Source organism: Rhinolophus sinicus, chromosome 4, assembly GCF_057876585.1.
Source record: "Rhinolophus sinicus isolate RSI-liver-muscle chromosome 4, RSI-T2T, whole genome shotgun sequence".
NCBI lineage: Eukaryota > Metazoa > Chordata > Mammalia > Chiroptera > Rhinolophidae > Rhinolophus > Rhinolophus sinicus.
The window spans coordinates 16,424,313-16,449,997 of record NC_142504.1 but is presented as its reverse complement, the minus strand read 5'-3'; the positions used below and the strand labels follow the sequence as shown (position 1 = coordinate 16,449,997).

The 25,685-nt window shown below is 42.3% G+C and overlaps 1 protein-coding gene and 1 long non-coding RNA gene across 3 annotated transcripts in view; one reads left to right on the top strand and one right to left on the bottom strand.

The window, feature by feature from the left end:
• GSDME (gasdermin E) overlaps positions 1-15,010 on the bottom strand; it is a 51,911-nt gene extending 36,901 nt beyond the window's left edge. The window contains exons 1-3 of one of the 2 annotated variants that reach the window (XR_016021052.1): positions 14,886-15,010; positions 6,149-6,378; positions 2,333-2,525 (exon numbers count right to left, since the gene is read on the bottom strand). Coding sequence is in view for 1 of the 2 variants with exons in the window: in XM_074340876.2 (XP_074196977.2) it covers positions 2,333-2,525; positions 6,149-6,359 (404 nt within the window). In the remaining variant the exon portion in view is untranslated. The remainder of the gene's footprint in view (positions 1-2,332; positions 2,526-6,148; positions 6,379-14,885) is intronic. The other variant, XM_074340876.2, reaches the window with a different exon arrangement.
• A 352-nt stretch (positions 15,011-15,362) lies between these two features.
• Positions 15,363-22,211, top strand: LOC148758329 (uncharacterized). The gene is made up of 2 exons (XR_016021053.1): positions 15,363-15,482; positions 22,013-22,211. It is a non-coding gene; the product is annotated as an uncharacterized LOC148758329 (long non-coding RNA).
• Positions 22,212-25,685: the final 3,474 nt, after the last annotated feature.

Below are 25,685 nucleotides of genomic sequence, written 5' to 3'. Positions count from 1 at the left end.
CATAAAAAATTATGGATAAAAATCATATGATCATATCAATAGATGCAGAAAAAGCATTTGACAAAGTCCAACATCCATTTATGACAAAAACTTTCAGCAAAATGGGGATAGAGGTAACATACTTCAACATAATAAAGTCCATATATGACAACCCTACAGCTAACATCATACTCAACAGGGAAAAGCTAAGTGCTTTTTCTTTAAGATCAGGAACAAGACCAGGATGTCCATTATCACCACACTTTTATTCAGTATAGTATTAGAAGTCCTAGCAACAGCAATCAGACAAGAAAAAGAAATAAAAGAAAGAAGTGAAACTGTCATTATTTGCAGATGCCATGATATTATATAGAGAGCACCCTAAAAAATCCACCAATAACCTATTAGAACTGGTAAATGAATTCAGTAAAGTAGGAAGATACAAAATTAATATTCAGAAATGGGTTGCATTTTTATACAACCCATCGTATAAAACTAAGAAAACAATCCCATTTACAATTGCATCAAAAGGAATACAATACCTAGGAATAAATTTAACCAAGTTGGTGAAAGATCTGTACTTGGAAAACTATAGGACAATAAAGAAAGTAATTGAAAAAGGTACAAATAAATGGAAGCATATACCATGCTCATGGATAGCAAGAATTAACATTGTTAAAATGTCCATTCTATTCAAAACAATCTATAGTCAGTGTAATCCTTATCAGAATACCAATATCTGAAAAAAAAATACCATTTTTCAGAACTAGGATAAATAATCCTAAAATTTATATGGAACCACAAAAGACCCTGAATAGCCAAAGCCAATCTGTTGGGAAAACTGGACAAATACCTACAAAAGAATGAAACTGGGTCACTTTCTTATACCATATACAAGAATAAACTCAAAATGGATGAAAGACTTAAATATAAGACCCAACACCATAAAACTCCAAGAAGAAAACATAGACAGTAAACTCTTTGACATTGCCTGTAGTAATATTTTTTTCAACATGTCTCCTCAGGCAAGGGAAACACAACAAAAAATAAGCAAATGTGACTGCATTGAACTAAAGAGTTTTTGCACAGCAAAGGAAACCATCAACAAAACAAAAAGACAACCTACTGAATGGCAGAAGACATTTGCCAATGATACATCCAGTAAGGAGTTAATATCTATAATATATAAGGAACTCATACAACTCAACACCAAAAAAACAAAACAAAACAAAAACAAAAGAAAACAAAACAATCCATTAAAAAATTGGCAGAAGACCTAAATAGACATTTCTCTAAAGAGGACATATACATGGCCAAAAGACATATGAAAAGACACTCTATGTCACTAATCATCAGAGAAATGCAAATTAACCACAGTGAGATATCAGCTCACATCTCTCAGAATGGTTATCATCAGTAAATCAATAAACAACAAGAGTTGGCAAGGATGAGGAGAAAAGGGAACCCCCCCATTCACTACTGGTGGGATTGCAAATTGCTGCAGACACTATGGAAAACGGTTTGGAGCTTTCTCAAAAAATTAAAAATAGAACTACCTTATGACCCAGCAATTCCACCTCTGGGTATTTATCTGAAGAAACCCAAACACTAATTCAAAAAGACATATGTACCCCTATGAGCACTGCAACACTATTTACAATAGCCAAAATATGGAAGCAACCTAAGTGCCCATCGATAGACGAATGGATAAAGATGTGGTACATACATACAATGGAATATTACTTGGCCATAAAAACGAATGAAATCTGCCATTTGCAACAACATGGATGGACCTAGAGAGTATTATGCTAAGTGAAGGAAGTCAAAGACAGACAAATACCATCTGATTTCACTTATATGTGGAATCTAAAAACAAATAAATGAACATACAAAACAAAAACAAACTCTTAGATACAGAGACAAATTGATGGTTGCCAGATGGGAGGTGGATTGGGGAGGCTGGATGAAAAAGAGAAAGGGATTAAGAAGTACAAATTGCCAGTAATAAAAACAGTCATGGGGACATTAAGTACAGCACAGGGAATAGAGTCAATAACATTGTAATAACTATGTGTGGCGTCAGATGGGTACTCGACTTATTGGGGTAATTACTTTGTAACTTATATAAATGTTTAACCACTATGTCGTACATCTGAAACTAATATAATATTGTACATGAACTGTAATGGGAAAAAAAATAGAATGAGCTCCTCATAAAGTTTAAGCACAACGGGAATTCCAGAATGTTTGTTGATTTGCGAAGTAAGTTCCCATTGGCCACCCTTTTAACAAAAATCCAACTTTAAATGTCAGGTGATTCAAAATCCAAAATGCCAAACCAAATTCTCCTTACCTGTCAACAGCATGTCTGAGGAGCTGTTGCAAGTCTAGCTCCTGCTTCCTCAGGGTTCCAAACGAAGACTGACTCTCCACGAGGCCTTTGCCTCCGACATTCACCTTGACCTTCCCCAGTGCCGTCTCCAGGGTCCCACTCACATGGTTTTCAAACTTGCCCTCGTATTTCACGAAGTCTGATTCCACGACCACTGGAGTGAATGAGACATGCAAGGGAATCTGATGACGATACGGCCACCTCTGAGCCTTATGTCACCTAGCTCTCCAATACTGTGGAGAGCCATAGGAAACGTGAGGCCTGCATTCAAAATTGGAAGCTGGCAATCAAGCTGTTGTGTAAGAGCAGAAGAGCACGCCTGGGTGCCAACTGAGTGTATGGCGTGAACTGGTGGCCAGCGACTTTACTGGGTACTTTTTGGTTTTTTCGTCTTTCAATTACAATAAATACATATACAGAAAAGCTCACAAATAGTATCTGTAGAGTTTAATGAATAATTTTAAAGCAAACATCTATTTAACCACTACCCAGGTGAAGAAATAGAACATTTTAAATGCGTGCTTTTCTAGGGTGAAGGGACTAGATGAAGATGACACCTAAACAGAGAGAAAATCGCAGACCCCACCCAGGACACACACTCCAGTGGCCTGCCTTACGCAGTATCTGGCAGGTCAGCCAATTTGGACCTGTCCTTGGGCATCTTCCTTTCCCACCCATCAGTCTTGGAGAACATTCCCCGAGCTGTCATTACCGTCTCCCTGCAAAGAATTCCCTGCCCAGACTTACCTGTTTATGTCTGACCTCTACCTGGTCATTCAACTCCTTGTTATGCAATTCCTTATCTCTGCCTTCCTGACACAGTTAGTGGGCATGCCCTCCCTGCCATCCTGGAACACACAAGCTCCAGACTCTCCATCCGTGCTGGCTTCCCAAGCTCTCAGGAAGATGCGACCTGGTGTCCCAGGTTCAATCAAGTCTCCTGGGAATTGCCATGTTCCTCATCTGGTCACATCCAGGTGACTGCGACAGACTACCTTCGAGAGCTGCCCTTTTCATTTGAACACTAAGGATAAATATCTGATGATCTCATGCCTGAACTGCCAGCCTTCTCATGTCTCCAGGTTTATACTCTTCAGATTTTTAATCACGCTGAAAACCACCATAAAAACAGTTGCAATCATCACTCAGCAATACACACTGAGAGTCTCTTAGGAACTTCACACTCGGCGTTTTCTGTTTCCCTGACCCGAGGCTCTCCTGGGTCCCTGATGGGACTTCATAAGGGATTCAAATCCACCTGGATGGAGTCTGAAAGGTTTCTTTCTTTCCATCCACACACTGCTTCCAACACCTGTATTTCTTTCACTCCAGTCAAGAAAACCCATTCCTCAATCAGGAGAATCAATCGCCATTCATTATCTTTGACAATTACAAAGTAGAGAATCATTTCCACCACCTCCACCAGAAACGGGAAGCCTGTGAAAATGCCCCCAATTCAAACCTTTTCCTATTCACATCTTGTGAAATACAAACACTCTGGGAAATACTTTGGGATGCAGCACAGATAGAACAGTGTTAAGAGCTCAAGATTTTATCACGACTCTAATATCCCTAGCTAGGAGACCTCGGGTAGCCTTCAGCTCCCTGAACCTCAGCTTGGCCATATGCAACTTGGAGATAATTGATAATCCCTACTAATGGATTCTGTTTCAAGTCCAGTATGTAAAGCATGTAAAACAGAGCTTGGCACATAGCCAGGGCTCAACCCATCCACTGGGTTTAAGCCAGAACGTCATTTCTGATAAACAGGACAGTCCTGGGTTGTACAAAGTGCTGCACAGACAGAAATTCTATCTTCAGGTCACAGTTCTGGTCTCAATTGGGTTATTACCGCTCCTGCGAACTCTGTCCCCACAACAGAGGACAACCAAGACTGTGCATTCCAAAAAGCCACTCTAGACACACCTCCAGAAAAGATGTCATTTGTGCGCACCTCAGCCTCATGTCATCAGCTGCTGCTGGTGGAAGGGAAAGTGAGGAAACCAACAGGCTATCGCTGGGCTGTCAATACACAAGTCGCCACCCCTCAAACCTTCACATCCCTGGGCAACACAAACACTCCAGTGTTGTCGGGAGAGGCAAAAACTTAAAAAGGTGAAGCATCCTGAATCGGCTCAGTAGACAAGGTAAGGGACACTGTCATCACAGCCCTAACACCAACAAGACATAGAAGCAGGGGTGCGCTCTGGGCTCTGACGATTAGCACAGGTGGGACTTCTTCACTTGCAGTGACTACAACTGATCTCATCCATCTAATGTGAGTCTTCATGAACTTTCGGGACACCACAGAAGAGGCACTTCAACAGCACAGAGCAGTGAAACTGCAATTACTCAGGAGTCCATGGTCTAGTCCGTGAATTTTTTTCTCTTGCCCCTCAATAGAAGTTCTACTAGAAATCCAGTGGTGGTGGGGAGAGTACATAAAATGTGTATTAATTCATTTGCCCATCGCTTGACAGCTCTGATAATGAGACTAGTTGAAGAAAGCATGGCCTAGAATGCTAGTGGATGAATTATTTCCTCTCTCTCTTTTCCCCTTTAATGGAGATGTAATGACAAAATTAGAGAGATTTAAAGCTGAATGAAGACTCGGACAACATTTAGTCCAATAATTAAGAGCTGATGTTACGTCCACATATCGTCATGTTCCAAAAAGCATTGTAGTACTGAGTACCAAAAGTCTTCAAAAAGTTCCTAACCTCTCTAGTAATTCCATCTGCAAAAGGGCTAAAACAATTGCTTAAAGGAAAAACAAACACAACAAAAATTTAGACAAAAATGTTCACTGCAGCCTTATCTATAAAGCATTAAATTGGAATGGTTAAGCAAATCAAGGTGCATATATACAAAGAAACATTACATATTTATCGAAAGCAGTATTAAAAGTAGTTAAAGCTTTGAAGGAAAACTTACATAAGGTTAAATAAAAAAATAAGGAGTATATAAAAATTACATGTATTATGTTTCCAATTTTGTTTATAAAAATTAGATGCAGAGGAGAGAAAAAAGACTATCATCCAAGTACTAATGGGAATTAACACTTGGTATTTTTGTTGATTTATTTTCGACAGGCCTTTCTATATTTCATAACTACTCCACTGGAATAACAATGAGCCGGACTCCATGTAGATGTTTGCCAGCTGACTGCTTTTAAGTCCACCACTCCCTCTTCCCTTTCTGTTACACACCTGGGCAGGCTCGTAAGAAAACCCAGGTGTTCCCTCCATTGGCACAGGCAGGAAATTCAAACCTTGCCAGCCTCAGCCCACATGCAGAACCCTCACCGCACCTCCTCATCACAATGAAAGCTGAGCCCATCTTCTTATCCCCACTTCTCTCCACCTATTTTTGGGCCACTTGGGAACCTGCCACGCTCTCCCCAGAAAGCTTCATTATGTGACGAACAAAACATTCCGCCCGCCCCTGATGGACAGGTGCCATCATCAACCTCAACAGCAAACCAAATTTGGAGTGGTAGAGCCATCCCCCGTATGCTGAGGGGCCACATCTACAATGGGTGTGTCCTATAATTCTTTTATACCTCAACATGTAATATTATCTTTTGAAGATTAAGCTATAACGTTTTATGTCAGGCCTGCAGAATTTTGTTCATTTTAAGAATGTTTTTAAGACAGTAAGCAAAGGAACAGGAGGAGTCATTATTAGGTATCCCCTTGTAATCCCTCAAGACAACATGTGTCTAGAGAATCATCTTCTGCTCTGGGATGAATCGTAGAATAAAGCAAATCAACATACCTGGATTCAGAAACTGGTCTTCTGTGAGCACATCTGCAAGGGTGACAGATAAAAACTGGTACTTGGGTCTCTGCCAACACCAGAATCGCTTTTTTTTGGTCACCAGACTTAGAAGTTGTAACTTATCAGAGTCACTCAAGTTCGATACAGCAATCAGATTCCCTTCAGCATCAACTTCTCTAAGAAAATTCCTTGTTGCTTTGGCAAACATTTTGAGAGCTTCAGATTACCTGAAAAAGAATGTTAGCCCCAAATTAAATAAGAAGTCATTACTTCATGACTTTTTTTCTAAAATTACCTTATCTCTCCCTCGTACCAATCAGTATACATGAAAGACTACCGTGTCTCTAGAAAAGCCTCTAGCTTGAGTTCAGTAGATGGCAAAGAAATCAAACTGAAGTACTGAAAGAGAATATGTGTTTAAGGCAGGGTAGGCGAGGTTATGCTTTGCAAACAAATAACTTAAAAACTTCATGGCTTATAACAATAAAGGTGTATTTAGTGCTCACATTACATGTCCAATACAGGAGGACAGGAAAGCTTTGCTCATCATAGGCATTCGGGGATCCAGACCAAAGGGGCACCCACCATCTTGCACATTGTCAGTCATCATCCAACAGGAAAGAGAGCTCTAGAAAGTCCCACACCAGCAATTAAATGCTCTGACCCAAACCACATGCATCACGCCCACTCACAATTTGTCAGAACTAGTCGCGCGGCCTCAGCCAACCATAATGGCCAGGAAATACAATCCCACCAAGTATCCAGAAGGTAGAGACCTGGGAATATTTGTTGACAAACACACTGTCTACCCCCATTTGTATCATGACCACTTTGAAGGATCAAATGTGCTTTTTCTCTACACTGTGTGATTTCCCCTAGGCAAAAATGGAAATTAACCAGCTATTACTTTTTAACCCAGAAATGAAGGCCTAGTCACTCTACAGCTAGAGGGAGAAAGAAGAGACATGTTGGAAGATATAACACTACTGGATTCTGTGAACGAACTACAGACCATTCAATAAATGGAGCTAGAACAACTGGCTAATCGTGTGGAAAAAAGTAAAGTCAGGTCCCACTCTCATGCCATACACATGTGCAAATTTTCAATGGATGGTTTTTGAGGAAAAATAAAATAATGAAAACACTAGAAAAGAAATACAGACAAATAGCTGTATAATTGAAGGATGAGAAAGGCCTTTAGGAAGACAAATGGAAAGCTGAAAAAAAAAGTTTGTAATATTTATAACAAAGAACTAGAATACTTTATATAAAAAAAACTTTTACAAATAAAGTTTTTAAAATACTGTAGTAGAAACATGAGCAAAGGTTATAAACAAGTCCCACAGTTCACATAAAGTGCACATAGTCATATACGTGTATGAATACATACATATGTGTGCATGCACAAATATACACATCTATAATCATTATCACTCAAAAAAAGCCCAAACTGAAATAAGATTTCTTTAAACTCTCCATGGTCAAAAGTTAAAATGTCTAATGGACAAGAACTGTGTTTTATTTGTATTTGTACCCTGGTGTCTGGCAGTCATATAAATAATAAAATCATATAGTGACAGCTGGGCATAATCTTAGACAGTAACTAGTTCAACTCACTTTAACATGAATCTCCTGTAGGAAATCAGAAACGTTTGTCTTACCTGTCACTAGATTATCTTTAAAGTACCTTTTCTTAGATTATTGTGTAGCTACCTAACCCTGTTCTTGTATATTAATAAGAATGAACATTGAAGGAAGGGATTCTAAAATATGAAAATAGCTTTCTTCTGACAAACAGTGAAAAAGGAGAAACAAAGGAAAACTAAATACTATGCTCAGGCTTTCATCTCTAATTAATCTCACTATACTAAACATAAGGATCTTACATGCAATGGAGCATTCATTTGTTCATTGATTGAAACATTCGTTAAATCATTCATTCATTATTGTTCAGTACATACTATATCCAGGTACCATGTTTAAGCACTTAAGCTACGGAGACAAAAATTAGTTTCTGCCCTTAATGAGCTACTCATTTGGTGGTCAGATGGAGAAATAAGCAGTCAAGTTTTGTGCTAGATATTGACACAGATTGCGACAAGAAATGAACTAAGAAAAAGGCATCTAAATCAAACGGGAGACAACATAGGGTCTCAGACGTAGGCAGCATCGAGCTGCATTTTGTGAGCTAGGTAGAAGAAGGCAGGCACAGAGCACTATGAGGGTGCTCTAGCAGACCAGCCACAATTCTAAGATCTCAGAGTTTGCAGGAGGTGGCAGAGGGGTGGGGAAGATAGTGTAAGGCAAGATTTGTGACCAGCGAGCTCATGATGTCCAGGAGACATCGTTTTGTGTGGAGGTGCCCATCACCACTTCCTTGACAGACCTGTAATTGCTTTTCAAGCTCTGAGACTGGTTCCTGCACTTGGGTGCAGGGCTCTAGAGCTGGGTAGGGCAACGGGCCAGGAGGAGGAGGCCTCCGCGCAGGTCTGTGGAGGAGACACCATCCCACGAGACTGCTGCCGGGCCCGGGGGGCTAGACAGAGATTGTCTGATCGTAATGGACACTTTCCTTCTGACATAAACCAGGACCTCTCTCTTGTGTCTTATGGGTGCTGGTTCCTGGAACAGGCCATTGTTGTGACCGGATAAGCATGTAAGGCATTTTCCAGCACCTGGGACGGGGCACATACCAGCATCCCTATCCATCCATTCTATATATCATTCTTTGGCGCCTGCCAAGTGGCATGGAGGATATCCACTACGTCTTGCAGCTGCCCAAGACGTGTCTCGTAAGTTTCCCTTAATAAATTCTGTTAACTGCCAGACTGGAGTGGCCTGACTCTTTCTTCCGTCTTTCGCTGCCCTCTGCTTACAGAAATAGATTTTTCAGTCTAGGGACTTTGCACTGGGTCTGCATATACCACCAAGGTCCTGAAAACCCATGCCTCTCCTACTGGGAACCAAGGGAGCAGGAGCCATTGGAGGGGTGGGGTAGGCACTGTGACCGGAGTGGTCACTTAAAAAGACTTTCTGGGAGCAAAACAGGAAACCAGCCAGAAGGGAACACTGTAGTCACACAACAACCTAGCCACCTGTCCCCCCGTGTCTTTCCTTAAGGAAAGAAGAGTCTGTGAGACTGTGCCTTTCTGGGACTCTGTTCCATCCTTGTGTTTACACCTTATGTCTCTCAGTCTGGTCCCCAAAAGATGGTTTGCAGCCAAAGACGGGTAAGATATCTCACGGGAGATACAACCTAAGCCGGGCAGAACCGAGTGGGGAACCCCAATGAGCTGCCTTAGAAGAATATGGGAAGGGGCCTTGCCTCCCCTTCCCCCTGCCTGGGAAAAGCTGTTTCCGGCTCTGCCTTTTCCCTGGCACCTGTTTGTGAGAGAAGTCATGAGGACAACAAAGATCAGTTCTCTCACTTATCTCAACGGAGCTGTTACAATATGAGAGACTTGACCCTGAGAGGGTACATACCTTAGGTAAGACATCATGGGACCTTGTGCTTCGGCTGTTTACAGACAAAGGGTGATTGGAATAAACATTTTTCTGCTATGATGTATGAGTCTCACAAACCGTGTAAGAAACAATGTTACTTTCTTGTATTTGTATACCTATCAATAAAAACCTTCAGTCGGCCTTATTCTGGGCTCCAGTCCTCTGAGACTGACAGACCCCTGGCCTTTGGAGAGATTTAACTACATTAAGTCTCTGTTTGTTTCTTTCTTAAAAACTGAACCCAAACCTCCCCTTCTCGCATCCTCATTGCCCGTGTTGCGCTGGACGCGACAGAACACGATCAGAGATGAGCAACAAAGGATGCTGCTGAACTATGTCGATGGCATAAGGACAGAAAAGATGCTGGTTGGCACTTTCCCCAGAACTCTGGTTGGATGTGAGGGTGGTGATGAAAGAGAGGGGCTCCCTAGGATGGCCTCCAGGTAGCTCAGGTGTGGGCTGGCTGATGAGACGGAGATGCCAGTTACCAAGAGAGAAAATTTGGGAAGAAGCAGATTGCTAGGGAACAATAAGACAGTAACTGCTGAAAGTGTACCTAAAATAAGGTGCAAGATTTATTTTGCCAAACACAGGAAAAGAACTTTTAACAAAATAAGGTCTCCCCGATGGCCTGTGGGAATTTACCTTGCTTGTCCAAGAGACGAGCTGCAACAAAATCTGCCTCAGTTTATCACTGGTGCCAGGATGTCTATTTTTATGGTTTCTATTCTTTTCTGGGACAACCTGCAAGAAAGTTTACTACCTCGGGCGGCTAGTTGGCTCAGTTGGTTAGAGCGCAGTGCTCTTAACACCACTATCACCGGTTCGATTCCCACATGAGCCAGTGAGCTGTGCCCTTCACAACTAGAATGAAAACAATGACTTGACTGGGAGCTGATGGGTCCTGGAAAAACATACTCTTCCCCAATATTCCCCAATTTAAAAAAAAGATTTTTTTTTATTTATTAAAAAAAAAGTTCACTAACTCATCTTCAGATCAAACAGTTTCTGAAGAAGCGAAATCAGACTTGCCATTGAAAAACATAAAATCCATCTATTGTAGATGGCAAAACCTTAGTAATGACATTAATTCTCCCCAGAAAGATTAGAGGATAAAGAAAAAAAAATCCTAAATTAATTTCATTTTTTTTCCATCTAACAACAAACATAACCAATTTGTTTTCTTGACATGATAGGTTTTTTTAGGAAGGGTTAATGGAAGTGGCTACTGCTTTGTAGGTTTTTAATAAAATCAAGCTTATTGAATGAAGGAACTCTTTGAGAATCTTCTCCTTGTGGAGTTAAATTAGAGGTTTCTTTTGTATTATTATGTTTGAATGTATATTTACATGGCTCAAATATCTACACTGTATGAAAAGATATACATCAAGAAATCCCGCCCCTACCCAGGTCCCATCATCTCTTTCACCCCTTTCCCTTTCCAGGTGTACTCCCCTCATGTTTCTTTATACAAATACCACTAAAAGGGAGTCTATGCACTGTTCTACAGCTTGCTTTCTATCATGTAACAATATACCCTGGAGATCTTTTTATGTTAGCACCTTCTTTATAGCTGCATAATACTCCATTGTGTAGCTGTACCATTGTTTACTTAATCTGCCCTGTCTTGCTGATTACTTGGGTTATTGCTTAATTTTTGTTATTGTAAAAATACCACATTAAATATTCCTGAATGTATGTCTTCTTCATACATGGGCAAGAGTACCCAAAGGGAGATTTCTAGAAGAGGGATTGCTAGATCAGTGGGTAAATGTACCTATGATTTACAGGTATACCATTTTGCAGTCTCACCAATAAGATACGAAAGTACAAGTCTCAGCAACAGAGTGTGTTATCAAACTTTTGTATTTTTGTCAGTCTCATAGGTGAGAAACGGTATCTCAGTAGAGTTGTATGTTATGTTATTTTAGTATAAATGAAATCAAGCATCTTTTGTTTAAAGCCTTTTGTATTTCCTTTTCTTAACTGTGCCATTGGCACATTTTCTATTGTTTCTGGGTTTTTTTGTTCTTTACCCCTAGTAACTTTTGATATAATAGATCAGGCAAAGTATAAGCTAGAAATTTAATGCAAGACTTTACCATGTGGCATTGGGAGACAATGAGCTGCCATACCTTCTCAAACATCTAAAGTAACTGTCTAGCCAGGAAAAGTTAAATAAAATGCTCAGGGCCAACTGAAGCATCTAGAACCCAAGTGGCCTGACACAGACAAGCAGATTCAAATTTCCAGAAGGCTCCAACCTAGAAGTAGGTGACAATGGCCTCATGAGAGGTCTAGCGCAAAATGCTCGTGACCAAAACCCCACTGCATTTCACAGCTGTCCCACCACTGCTCCTGGGCCTTAAGAATGCTATTAGTGAACAGTCCCTACTCACCTGCCTACAGGGTTTCCTAGCTTCCCAAAGCGGAACTCGGAGAGCCAAAGTAAATGTGGTAAGGACATGCAAGCTTGAATCAGACTCCTGGACAAGAGATCTCAAAGGCAAAGATCAAGAAACCAAGACACCAACACAAAGTTAGAAAAGCACATGGCCACTGGCTCCTGGGAGCAAAGAATCCTTCAAATGGTTGCCACGGTAATGACTGCATGAGACAATACTACCCTCACTAGTGTCCATTCTTAAGACTGATTCAGAGTGATGGGATTATCAAATCTTCGAGTTGGAAAGGACCCAGTTCTTTCTCATACCCAAATCAAGATTCTTCTTCAGAGCAGCTCTGGCTGATCACCAGGCCTCTGCTTGAATAGTTCGAGGGAAGAAACTTCAACATCAAAATGAACTAGATCGAGAGAGAGGCAAATGTATGTTGCGTACCTGCTATGTGCCCGGCATCGGATTAAGTCCTCTTTACGCATTTCCTCATACAATCTTCACAACAACCCTGAGTAGGCATTGTGCACATTTTACAGATGTGGCAACTGAAGTTCAAAAATGTTAAATAACTTACATTTCTCAAGATCATGAGAAAGAAAAGAAGCAGCCCTGACATCCGGAAGCTGGCCTGGTACCATCAGCTCGCCCTGGCGTTGCTAGGCACTGGCCTGGCATGTTCCTGGTGAACAGGAAGGTCACAGAACATAAACACCAGGCAAGGCCACTCCGGTCATGACAAATTAAGAGAAAAGCAAGACTTCTCAGAATCTTGTCTGACCACAGACAAAATACGAACATCGTCCAAACCACAAACATGACCAAACACCCCCCACCACCACCACCATCCACCCTGGCAAACGAGGGACAGCTGCTTCTTGGCCGACCACAGCTCTAGCCCCACTCTAGCCTCCCCTCCTTTTAGACAAGATTTGTGAAGATACTCAATACAATTTCCCTCGCTTCCTGACAGCATCCAATCCTAGCCGCATCCAACAACGCCAAGTCTTGTTTCCTTAAGCTCTCCCCAGAATTGCCTACAAGCCCAAATACTTTAACTCCTCTTGGACACCCACTTACTGAGACCCTCCGGGGTTCCCCACGGTGTCAGGTCTCCCTCAGTGCCAGGAGCAACAAACCCGACTTGTTCAAGTCTAATTGTGTTCCTGAAGGTCTTTGACTAGAGGGCATTAAATGTCACATTAGAGAATTAATGCTGAGCCCAGATTCCAACGAACGTCCACCTGCCTCTCAAGCCTAGGCCTAACCACCCTGCTCTGTTGATTCCCTAGTCAGTTTTTCTGGGGGGGGGTAGGGGAAGGGGCTACAAATGACTCATTTTGTAAAGTAAGAAAGCCTGCTCAAAAGGGTAAACTTCAGTTATGGTGAAAGCAACCATCACGGCTGTGGAACACATTATTTCCTCACTACCTCGGGAAAGGAGACATTTCTATACTTGTCTCACCGTCAACAACTTCAGCACAGTTTGAATTATTTTCAGTTTTCTAAATAACAAAATGATATTGAGTCTATTAACACAGAGGTGTCATCCTTTTATATCTTCCAGTGCTTACAGCCCAGTACCTGAGCTCATTTTTATAAGAAGAAGACAAATTAAAGACCAGATACTCCATCATTTATTTCTAAAATAAACATCAGTGCGTGAAATAATAATAATTTTTAAAATGATGGTCAAAAGACAGGCATGAGCCTGAAGGAGTCAGCCACGGCTTTGGAGAAGTGGAGTGGATAACAGAAAAGAGACTGATTAATAATAGAGAAGAACCCTCTGGTCCTCTTGAGGGTTCAAAAAGAAGAAAAAGAAAAGCACTTCTGGAAACTATTAGGCCTCCTCTTAAAGCAGGTGAGCAAAGAGGCCGTTGCTGGGGGTTTGGGCCACATTGCTCAGATCTCTCTAATTGCCTAGGCTCAACTTCTCCCGGCTAGTTTCCTTTATCAGAAGAGCTCGTTGGTGGTGGATTTTGAAAAGGATTCACTTAATTTATTCAGCTGCTTTTCTGGCTTCACAGTACGTCTTTCATACCACTGACTCATCACCCGTCTATCTGCCTCTTGAGGGCAGCGATGTCAAGGCATGCATCCCTCTCGCCATCCTATTCTCTTCCTTGAGGGCAGAAGGCTGTCAACGAGTGATTTTTTTTTTTAAACACTACAGCAAACGCCCTCTTAAGAGCCGCAGCCGTCTAGTCTTCGCCTCTCACGTACGGATGGCAAGAGGGCTCCCGGCAGGGTCTGGGGTCCGCACGTTAAGGCCCCAGGAGCCAGGCGGGCAGCTGTGATGTCATCCCACCCAGGGGCGCCTGGCCTCCGCCCCATCCCGGATCCAGGTGGAATGGCTCGTACCGGTGCAGAGACTGAATTCCACGTCGGCTCCGGCCTTTCCCGCACACGAGCCCCTCACCCCCTTTTCCTCCCACCCCTCCACCCCCTCCACCGCCCCAGGCCGGGAAAGCCTCGGATATCCAGAGGAGAAACCAAAACAAAGAATGAAGGAGTGGGGAGGGGGTGGTGACAGGGGAAGACAGAGGTACCAGCTGCCCTTGCAACAGCCAGAGAAGCAAAGGGAAGCGGGAAGGGAGAGAAGGGGGATGGGAAGATGCGGGGGTGCTTAGGGGAGGAAGAGTGGAACAGAGTGAGAGGAGGGGGCACGACGCGGCCAGCTGTCCAGCTGCAGGCAGCCGACCGATCCGCCTCCCTGAAGAGGGAGAGGGGGAGGGGTGTCCCTGAGAGAAAGAACCGCGCGGACTCGCTCCCGCGGCGGGACGCCCACATGGGGCACAGCAGGAGCCGCGGCGGAGCCTGACCGCACTTACCTCCGGCGCGGGAGGCTCAGTCCCCAAAGCCGCGCGTCCCGCGCAGGCCGGAGTTGATGATGAACCGGGAGGCGGGCCGGGGGCGGGGGTTCGGGGCGGAGGGCGGGCCCGCGGGACCTTTGCTCGTCCACGCCCCCTGGGGCCGGGGTCCAGCCCAGGATGCGGGAGGTGCGCGCGCCTGGCACAGGCGAGGCGGGAGCCGAGGGCCGCCGGGCGCTGGGAGGCCCGCAAGCGCGTTGCGGGTGCGCGGGCGGCGGGCCAGGCGCGGGGCTCCCGCCGGGTCCCGCCCGAGGGTCCGGAGTGAACTGATTCTCTCTTCGTGGGACGTCCCCAGAGCCGGTCGCCTAAGGCCCCAGAGCTAGCCCCACGGGCCTCACCTCCCGCCCCCAGCGTCGTGGGTTTGAGCGCAGAACCTGGAAACGGCCAGGACCCGCCACCAACAGTGGGGCGTGGACTGGCACTGTGGCTGCAGGGTCCCACTGACTGTCAGCGGCCGCGGTAACCTCTGGGACAGCCCCTGATGCCGGTGCCTGGGAGCGTCCGGATATGTGGTGTGACTGTGCCCACACTTAATCCTGATGCTTATTAATAGTTCATGTAAGTATATTGTGAGTGCCTTGAGGGCAGAATCCAGCATCTCTCACCTACTAGGTAGGTGCTTAGTGAATGCCAAATGAGTGAGTTTGAGCATAGCTGATGCCCAAATACTGCTTGCTGACAGACTGACTTGAACATTATATTTTTTCAGTCAGTATTTATGGACCATCTTCTCTGAGCAGTGATCTCTGCTAGGCTGAGAACAATGAACGAGAGAAAATACAATGTCTGCCCTCTGAGGACTTACATTCAGGAGTATTAAGTTTTGTTGCTGCCTTCACCAGGGCAGGGGAAGCGTCAGGGCCTTCCCACGGAACCCCATATGCTCTGGGCATATCCCTAGATTACAGATCTCAGTCAAGCCATCTCTGACTACAGATGCTCCTCAACTTCGGCTGGGGTTGCATTCCAGATAAACCCACCCGAAGTTAAAAAACAGCCAGTCAAAAATGCCTTTAAGACACCTAACCTACTGAACATCACAGCTTAGCAAAATTTACTCCGAACACTTACACTAGCCAGGAGTTGAGGAAAACCGTCTCACACAATGAATATACTGTAGAGTACTGGTGTGTACGCTGGTGAGGGCATGGCGGACTGGGAGCTGCGGCTGGTTGCATCAGGAGAGAGTATCCTGCTGAATACTCCCAGGCACAAATCAGGCCACTGAATGCATGTTGCTTTCGCACCATCACAGAGTTAAAAAACTGAACCACCGTAAGTCGGAGACCATCTGTATTCAAATTAAAAGTAGAGCCAGTCTACCAACCCACAGTCCCCATCTGCTTTATTTTGCTCCTTTGCACTGATCAACATCCGGTAGACTATATGCATCATACTTATTTCATGTAGTGTTATGTACCTTCCTCTTCCCTAGAATGTCAGCTCCATGAGGACAGGGCCTCGTGTCTATTTTTTTCGTTATACCCAGCACCTAGCATAATACCAGATGCCTGGTAGATAGTCAGTAAATAATTGTTAAGTACTGCATCCTCTTGTGTGTTTCTCCAGCTAGATTGTGGGGTCTTACTCATTTTAGCAGTGCCTGGCCCAAAGTAAATGCACAACTAATGGTTGTTGGATGAATGAGTGAATAAAAATGTTTGAGATCAGTGGTCCCCTTTAGATCCCCTGCCTTGCCAGAGTGATTAGGTATTAGAAGAAAAAAAAAGAATCGTCCTTGTCCTGTTAAGAGACATTTCATCCAGGATTGGTTCTCTACTTTCATAAAACCATATAACGATGACTCTGGCTTGTTCCAGAGATGATTGCCTCCTGACATAGGACATTAATCTTAAGAACATGCTCATAAACACTGTGTTTATGATCTTCTTACCCCATAAGCCCCAGTCCTCTGTCTGCATAGGTTACCACTTGTAACAGAGTGTATGAGCTTTTTGGTGCAACAGTGACTCAGTGGCTTCAAATTCTATTACTCTTTTGGCCTGTCCATTGCCTTTCAATTAAATTGCCTGAGGAAGATAATAATAGATCAGCAGCTACTATTTACGAGTATATAGCACTTCCGATTTATTGTTGCCAAGCATGGTTCTGAGTACGTTACATGCGTTGATTGACTTATTTAATCCACACAGCAACCTATTAGAGGTCCAAATTATAAATGATAAACTGAGGCACAAGCTGGGAAGCCCACCTAGCTGGGCAGAAACAGAGCCAAGATTTAAACCTAGATCATTTGACACTACCTGAGCTTTTAATCCACTAAATGGTAGACACTCTCCAGAACAGAAACTAGGAAGCACCATAAGAGTCACATCCCAAGCAGTGTTTGAACAGACCTGTGTGTTTTGGGAGGGAGGGATGAATTGTGTATAAGAAAATCCTCTCCCATCCTCCTTCACCAGGGCTCCTCTCCCTGTCCCATGGTGGTGGTGGGGGTGGGGGTCAGGATTCTGGCCCAGCCCTAGCTGAGAGTCTTCACGCTTCTGTTGTACTTTTGAACAGCTTTGCTTATTATTATGAAATAAAAGGATTTGAAGATTTAGATGGACAAATACAGGATGGGAACTTTTAGCCCAACTAGAAAATAAAAGGAAATACAAAGAAAACATCAAACCCCAAGCATCTCACTCCATTTGAGATATACTCCCTTTGGGAAAAAGAGCTCTATGGAAACAGAATTTCAAAGGACATAAACTGGGGTGATCATAGGCATGGCAAGTATTTGCTTTTAAAATGATTCATTATATAAACTCTGTATGTTTCAAGTTACAGAACTTCTGAAACATACGGATGGGGAGTTGTGTATTCCCTATTCCATCCCCAGATCATTACTGAGTAAACAACTTGTAAAGGTCAACAAAAACTGATAAAATTTATTAATGGGGTATATTTCATAAGTGTGCATTTTGAGCCAGCTCTGTATGGCTGCTGTAACTACTTCCTAGTTCTTTGGGAGCCACTTTTGGAGAGACCTGCTCTCTCTTTTTTTTTAATTTTTATTTTCCAATTACAGTTGACATTCAATGTTATATTAGTTTCAGATGTACAGCATAGTGGTTAGACATTTACATAATTTATTAAGTGATCCCCATGCTAAGTCTAGTACCCACTTGAAACAAACAATCCAATTAAAAAATGGGCAGAGGACCTGAATAGACATTTCTCCAAAGAGGACATACAGATGGCCAATAGACATGAAAAGATACTCAACGTGACTAATCATAAGAGAAATGAAAATTAAAACTACAATGAGCTATCACCTGACACCTGCACTCTGGTAGATGAATGTCCTCTATAGAGGAGAAAGAACACAAACAGCCTTTGGATCTGTCAGATCTGGGTCAAATCCAGACTACCACTTACCAGCTGAGTGACCTTAGGCAAATTTTTAACTTCCCATTTAAAAATTACTTATAGTGTTGTCATGATATTAAAAAAGAAGATGTAGGAAAAGCACTCAACACATAGTAGGCCTTCAATAAAAGTTAGTTTCATTTCCTTTAATAATCACTTTTGCATAATGCCACTTTTAAATTGAGCAGAAAAAATTTCACCTATGTATAATTTTGTCTTTTATCATACTGCTGCTCAGAGGAACAGAGCTACTAGCATAAAATAAAAATACATTTTAAACCAATTTAATTTACCTCCCTGAATACCAAAAGTGTTTTGTTTTGTTTTTAACTGGAGACTATATTGCCAATGCATACTACTAATTACTGCTTTAAAATAAAAATCTTTATGGAGGTTTATCTATGGCCCAGAGTTAACAACCTGTTTATTTTAGTGTCCCAGTCCTCTCTTGTTCAATTGCAAGGTACAGATACAGACAGGAGAAGAACAGAAATGTACTTGGTGGCCAGCAAATGATCAACCAAAATTGTCAAAATTAAAAGTCTCGAGGCAAATGTTATTGGACAAATAAGGAAATGAAGTAATTTCTTGTTCCAACTATCATTTACTGCATACCGTAAAACTTAGTGGCTTGAAACAACAACCATGCTGTTATAACTCATGGTTTTGCAGGTCAGGCCTTCGAGCAGGCCTCAGCTGAATGATTCTTCAGTTCCACGTGGCTTTGACGGGGACTAGTGAGTGGAATTCAGCCAGTGAATGGCCTAGTCTGCTGGATCCAAATGGCTTCACCCATCTATCTAATGCCTTGGCAGGAATGGCTAGAAGGCAGTACTCATCAGGGACTATAAACCAGACCCCCCTACATGTGTCCTCTTTTTCATGGTGATCCCAGGAAGTCAGATTTCCTATGTGGAGGCTTGAGGCTCCAAGAAAGAAGATAAAAGCTATAAGTCTTATGACCTAGCCCCTGAAGACCCAAAGCGTAACTTTCACAGCATTCTATGTGGAAGGAAGGGCAGACCCAGAGAAAGGGGAATTGTTCTCTACCTCTGAATGGGAAAACAGCAAAGAATTTCCAGATATCTTCCATCTACCACATTTCTTTTAAATGAAATTCTCTAATTAAATAAACTCAATTAGTAAAAACTCCTATATTTTTTGTCCATTGTTCCCGTAGATAGCATAGTCAGCATTAAGGAGATTTCCCAGTAGTTGTCCATCCGATGCCACATTCAAGGAAACATTCAAGAGTAACGCAATCCAGAGCTGTACGTGCTTTGCTCATCTCATGACCATTATTCTTAAAGATGGGTCAGCATGTAATTTTGCTATACCCAGCACAGAGAAAGGCAAAGGCCATGCATCCAACAGTTTGTTAATCTAGCAAACATTTATTAAACCTACTATGTGCCAAGCATATTAGATATTGCCTTCATAGAACTTGGGAGTCTATCTGGGAAGACAGATAAACAATAAGGATAAAGGGTGAGCAGTTCAATGCCAGGGGAAGGCTTGGCTGGAGCATCCATAATGGTGGAGGAGGAAAGTCAGTCGGCGTAAGCTAACTGCTAAAACAAATAAACCCCAAATTATAATGGCTCAAATATAATAGTAGCTCATTTGTTCTCAGTGAACAATCAAAGGAGTTCCCAAGTATAGGAGGCGAGAATGGAGGAGAGTGGTCTCTGTTCCTTTAGGAGCCAGGCTACTGGAGGCACTGTCTTTTCCACTCAAGGCTGCCAAGTTTGCCTGGGCCTGGTTGTCTCCAGCAGGCAGACAATAAAAGAACCTGGGGGCTCCCTCGTGGGAGATTTTCATGGGCCTGGCACTTTAGTGTACCTTCCTCTGCCCAGAAATCAGTCACATGCCCCCCTTAAACCACAAAGGAAACTGGAAAATGTAGTCTTTGTGCCCAGGAGAAAAAGAGGAAATGGGTTTCTGAGAGCAGTAGCAGACTCAACTTCAAAATACTTTTAGAGTATGAAAAGGTATTGACCAAGCTCAGAGCTTTTATAAAGAATCCCAGTGAGGGCAACCCAGGTAAAACTGAACCTGCATTTAGTTTAAATCTTTTAATTTCAGATTATAGAACACATACTATAAAAAAAAAATTAAACTTTTCTTAATCCCTCACCTAGTTTAAAGGATATCTAAGAAAACATGGAGAAACCAGTGATAGTGGGTGAGGGTGGAATTTTCATCAATAACAATTATTACTGATAAAACTTGTTAGGTAAGTTTTAATTGGCATGGGAGAGTGGGAATTGTATACACATTTGTTGTTTAGTAAGGTCCTTAAAAAGGCTAATTGCAATGGAAAAAGCAATTTGGCATGGAAAAATTATCTTGGCATCTGACTCAATCTTGACTGGTTGCTAAGAGCACCAGGGCAATAAATTTGTTAGTCTAAACGATGGAAGAGCCCAGAAGTTGAGCCCTTATCACCGCTGCGATCCTTTGACACAATGAAAGATTTCACTTTGTTTCAAACTGTTGGTAGAGGTGGGATTATTTTTTTCTAATAGTATACTTTGAAATCATCAAGCTTCACTTTCACCCCTCAAGAGAAGTGTACCTATCAGCTCACTGCAAGGCTGGGCTTCTCTGAGGAATCCAGACAGCCAGTAGGAAATGGATACACAGTGAGCTCACGATTCAAGTAGGCTTGTTTTCTGAAAGTAAAACCCGCTTCCTGTGCTAATGTCCTCATATTATCATACTGTCATAGTTAATTTTATGTGTGTACTTCACTAGGCTAAGGGATGCCCAGATAGCTGGTCAAACGTTATTTCTGGGCGCATCTGGGAGGGTGTTTCTGGGAACAAATTAGCATTTGAATCTGTAGGCTGAGGAAACAGGACGCCCTCACCAATGCAGTGGGCATCATACAATCCCTTGAGGGTCTGACTAGAACAAGAAGGTAGAGGAAAGGGGAATTTGCCCTTTCTCCTGAGTTGGGACAGCCTTCTTCTGTCCTCAGACATTGGCACGCCTGATTCTCCGACCTTCAGATTCAGACTGAATTACATCACTGGCTTTCTTGGTTTTCCAGCTTGTAGATGGTAGGTTGTGGGACACTCGGCTTCCATAATCAGGAGAGCCAATTCCTATAATAAATCTCCTCATATCTCTCTCTCTCTCTCTCTCTCTCTCTCTCTCTCTCTCTATATATATATATATATATATATATATATATATATATATATATACACACATATATATATATAGAGAGAGAGAGATTTTATATATATATATATATATATATATATATATATATATATATATAGAGAGAGAGAGAGAGAGAGAGAGAGAGAGAGAGAGAGAGAGAGAGAGAGAGATACACACAGGAATTTTTTCCCCAGGAAATCTTATATATCTATACAGATATATCTATATAGCTGCATAAATACATTCTATTGGTTGTGTTTCTCTGGAGAACCCTGACTAATACAAACACCAAAACCAACCAAAAAGCAAATTCAAGTGTCAGTGTAGACAGCTTATCAAGCTTGGCTGTTTCGTGATTTGGGAGTTTGGCACAAACTCGAAGTTTCAGTTCATCCCTACCTCCTACTTGCTGTTATCACTCCTTCAAGCCTCAGTTTCCTCACTTGTAGTGGAGATGATAACACCTAACTCATATGGTTATTGTGATTAATCTGGCACCCAGTAGATCCTGGAAAAATGGTAGCTATCATTATTGGTTTCAGGTTTCTTGGAATTCCCATTCATTTTAGACATCATCAAGTGTCCACTATGTGCCTGAATACAGCCTTTCCCTGTCTTAAGAAGCTCACAACTACTAGAGGAGTGACCTCCTGGAAAAAGCTGAAAAAGAACCCAGTAATTCTGACTCGGGAGGGAAAGTTGTCAGAAAAGACATACAGGACCTGGCAGAGAAGGATCCAGGTAAGTCTAACAAGCATGCGTGAAACCTCACGAGGTTCCACTTCTCATCTCTCCCTCCTGACCAAAAGACCCTGCCCCCACAAGGGTAATGCCTGCCATTCCCCCCCCCCAGCAACGGTTAGCCTCACATTCCAGAATTAGAAATAGGCTTGAAGTATAAATATCCCCAAGGGAAGTCACACTGGAACAAACAGCCACATTAAAGCACAAATGTTGTGGGTCCTTTCTGGAGAGCAGGGTTTAATCGAGTAGTTGAAAGATATATGGAAGGGTTACAAAAAGGAAACCACGAATCATTTCACAACTTCGCTACTTTGAGCTTAGTTAGAACAGTGGGCACCAGGTTAGATAGTATAGCTACATTTTTTGAATGCTTAATTTGTGTCCAGCACGGTCCTTTATGTATACATTGTTTTGCTGAATCTTTGTACAACTCCCAAGAATATGATTATCCCTATTTTACAGAAAAAGGACACTAACTCTTAGAGAGGCAGCCTACAAATCTGGCACAATTGAGACCAGGATTTAAACTCACATCTGAGTCCAAGCCTTACCTTTTGACTATTGCCTGACAGGTGAACTTTGGGAAGAAGTCAAATATTTAAATGCGATTCAAAAAATCTAACTTTTCACTTTCAGATAAATTAATATTCACTCATTCAAAGGAGGTTGCTATTTATTTTGTTCTTAAAAATTGTCTGGAATAGTGATTCCTACAACTACCCCTGCTGTTCAGTCTGTGGATACAAAAGGGGTTCATGGAAAGTAACCTCCCAGGGTGATCCGATCATAAATTCCTAAATGAGCAGGTCATGGTGGCTGATCACACACCAGGGGTATAAGTTCTTTAGCAAAATGCTTATCTTTGCCTTAAGTAAGCCCTGTCCATTGTTTCTGTGCATCTCGGTTAACACACCTGCGAAATCCGCTGTAACCACCCTCAAGAGAGCAAAGACTCTTATAATCTGTTAGCTACCTTGCTTTCTCCGATCTTCCTTAAGTCCCCTCCCTAATTTCAAATGCATAAAAGAAGCTGCAAAGCTATTATTCTCTTGAGCATTTGAGATCTTGCTCTCAGCATGGTCATCAGTTTTGTTCAAATAAACTCTTATAAAAATTCTCTACAGGTTTGAATATTTCTTACATTGATGAGTCTAATGATTTTTGTTGCCGTGATATTAAAATATATAATTTTTTACGCCTTCCAGAAATCTCTTTTTCTAGGAAAGTGGAAAAATGAGGTAGCATGGTTTTGGCTGGATTTTCAAGCAATGAGGAAGTTGTAGGACCTTCCTTCTGTTTCTACTAAATCTTGTCATTTCTTCTAAAATTGTCACAAAATAGTCATTGTAGGGCTAAGAAATCTGGGATAAAGTTACATTTGAAATCTTTTATTGTTAAAAATACCTGCAAATGCCAAAAATGTTTTTCTCAGATCACAAAATTTAGAGGCTGATTTTTCTCTTTTTATGATTGTCTGATATATTCTCCATTAATAGGAAGTCCAGAAAAAATGCTTTTGATGGCTCTCAGAAATGTTTGCATAATACTTTATTAATGTCGTCTGCTTTTGCTTTATTAATGTTTTATTAAGGACCATCTGGCTGTTGCTACAGATCATACAGACTCTCCAATGTGTCGGTTCTCACCCATCAATAAATTATTAGGGTCATCATCAACAAAAGAGAGATTAAGGCAGGTAGTGGAAAGAGCAGGAGACCAGGACACCCATGTCCCAAGGCTGCCCCCAGCTGGCCTTGTGGCCAGCATCGTCCCTTTACCTCTTCTGTCCCTTGTGTTTCATCTGAAAATTGAAGGTTGCGCTCTGTGGACAAAAAAAAAAAAAAAAAAAAAAAAAAAAAAAAGCCACATAAGTGAGCTGCACCCTCCACAACTAGATTGAAGTCAATGAGCTGCCGCTGAGCCTCCGGAGGGGCAGCCAGATGGCTCAGGTGGTTAGAGCGCAAGCTCTCAACAAGGTTGCCAGTTCAATTCCCATATGGGATGGTGGGCTGTGCCCCCTGTAGCTAAAGATTGAAACCGGCAACTGGACTTGGAGCTGAGCTGCACCCTCCACAACTAGATTGAAGGACAACAACTTATAGCTGATGAGCCCTGGAGAAACACATTGTTCCCTGATATTCCCAAATAAAATTTCAAAAAGGGGGTGGGGGCACATGCTAAACCTGACAAGCTCAGGGGAGGCCAGCATGGCAAGCCTTACAAAGTCAGAGACCAAAAGTAACCACATAGGATGGTCCCAACATAAAAATTCCTAACTAAAAGTGGGTTATGGCGGGGAAATAGGTTTTATGCCTCTAGCTTCCCTGACAAAGGTCAGTCTTTACCTTAAGTCAGCGCATCTAAGATAACACACCTTTGAAATGTCAGTGTAATCTTTTTTTCCAGACCCCTCAAGGCACATAGTACCAGAGCACAGAACCCCTCCTCGTTGTTCTCTTGTTGCCTGCACACTCTATGTGCTGTAAAATGTTAATTATTAACTATTCTGTGCTGACTAGTATAAAAGAAGTATGTGTGTCTCTGTTTTACTTTTTATCTAATCCAGAGATTTCCCGCTTTGCTTTCTCCCACCCCCTTAATCTACCACCAATGGATTTCATGTAACCCTCCTTACATCTCCTCCTTTGATTCTAATGTGTAAAATAAGTTGCAAAACTACCATTCTCCAGAGCATTGTCTCAATCTATTGAAATTTTGCTTCCCAGCAATTGTCAGTTTGGCTCAAACAGCCTCTTATAAAAATTCTCTAGTGGTTTGGACATTTCTTACATTGACAACTCAATCTCTGAGATTACTTCAGACTTAAATTCTGGGTCAGAAGCGCAAATGCAGTACGGTGGACCAAAAACAGGGGAGGGGATTCTGCATGGGAGGGCAGATAAAAACCATCCTGGCTGTGGCCTGGGATCTAATGGACAAAGAACTGGTAAGATTTAGGACGGGTGGGGAGAGAGAATAGCATACTCCAAGGTAGGTAGAGTTTGGGGCTCTAGTAGGGAACAGACTGGACAGCAGTCTGGGGGGGACTTTACATGATAATGGGGCATCACCAATTAGATCTTTTCTCTACACCAATTCTAGGTTAAGCAATTGGATATACATTTGGTGCCTAATAAATAATACCTGTTGATTTCATGGAAGTCCTAATCAGATGCCCGTAGTTTCCATGAATGACTTGGTTTTGTGGCTTTGCAAAAACTATTGGGATTTTAGGAATGGATTTCCAGATGGTTCAGTACTTTTTCAGATATCCAGGTCACTAGAACTTAGGTGTTTCTTCGGTGTGGTTGCTTCTCCTTCCATATGCTGATGCCCCTTTTCCTTATAAAAGAGGCCATGAGATGAGACTTGATTTAAGAGAGAAAGAATCAAATTGTGAGGGACTTGAGTTATTTCAAACAATGAAACACCCAAGGACATCTAAGGACCTACGGAGACGTGGTGGGTACT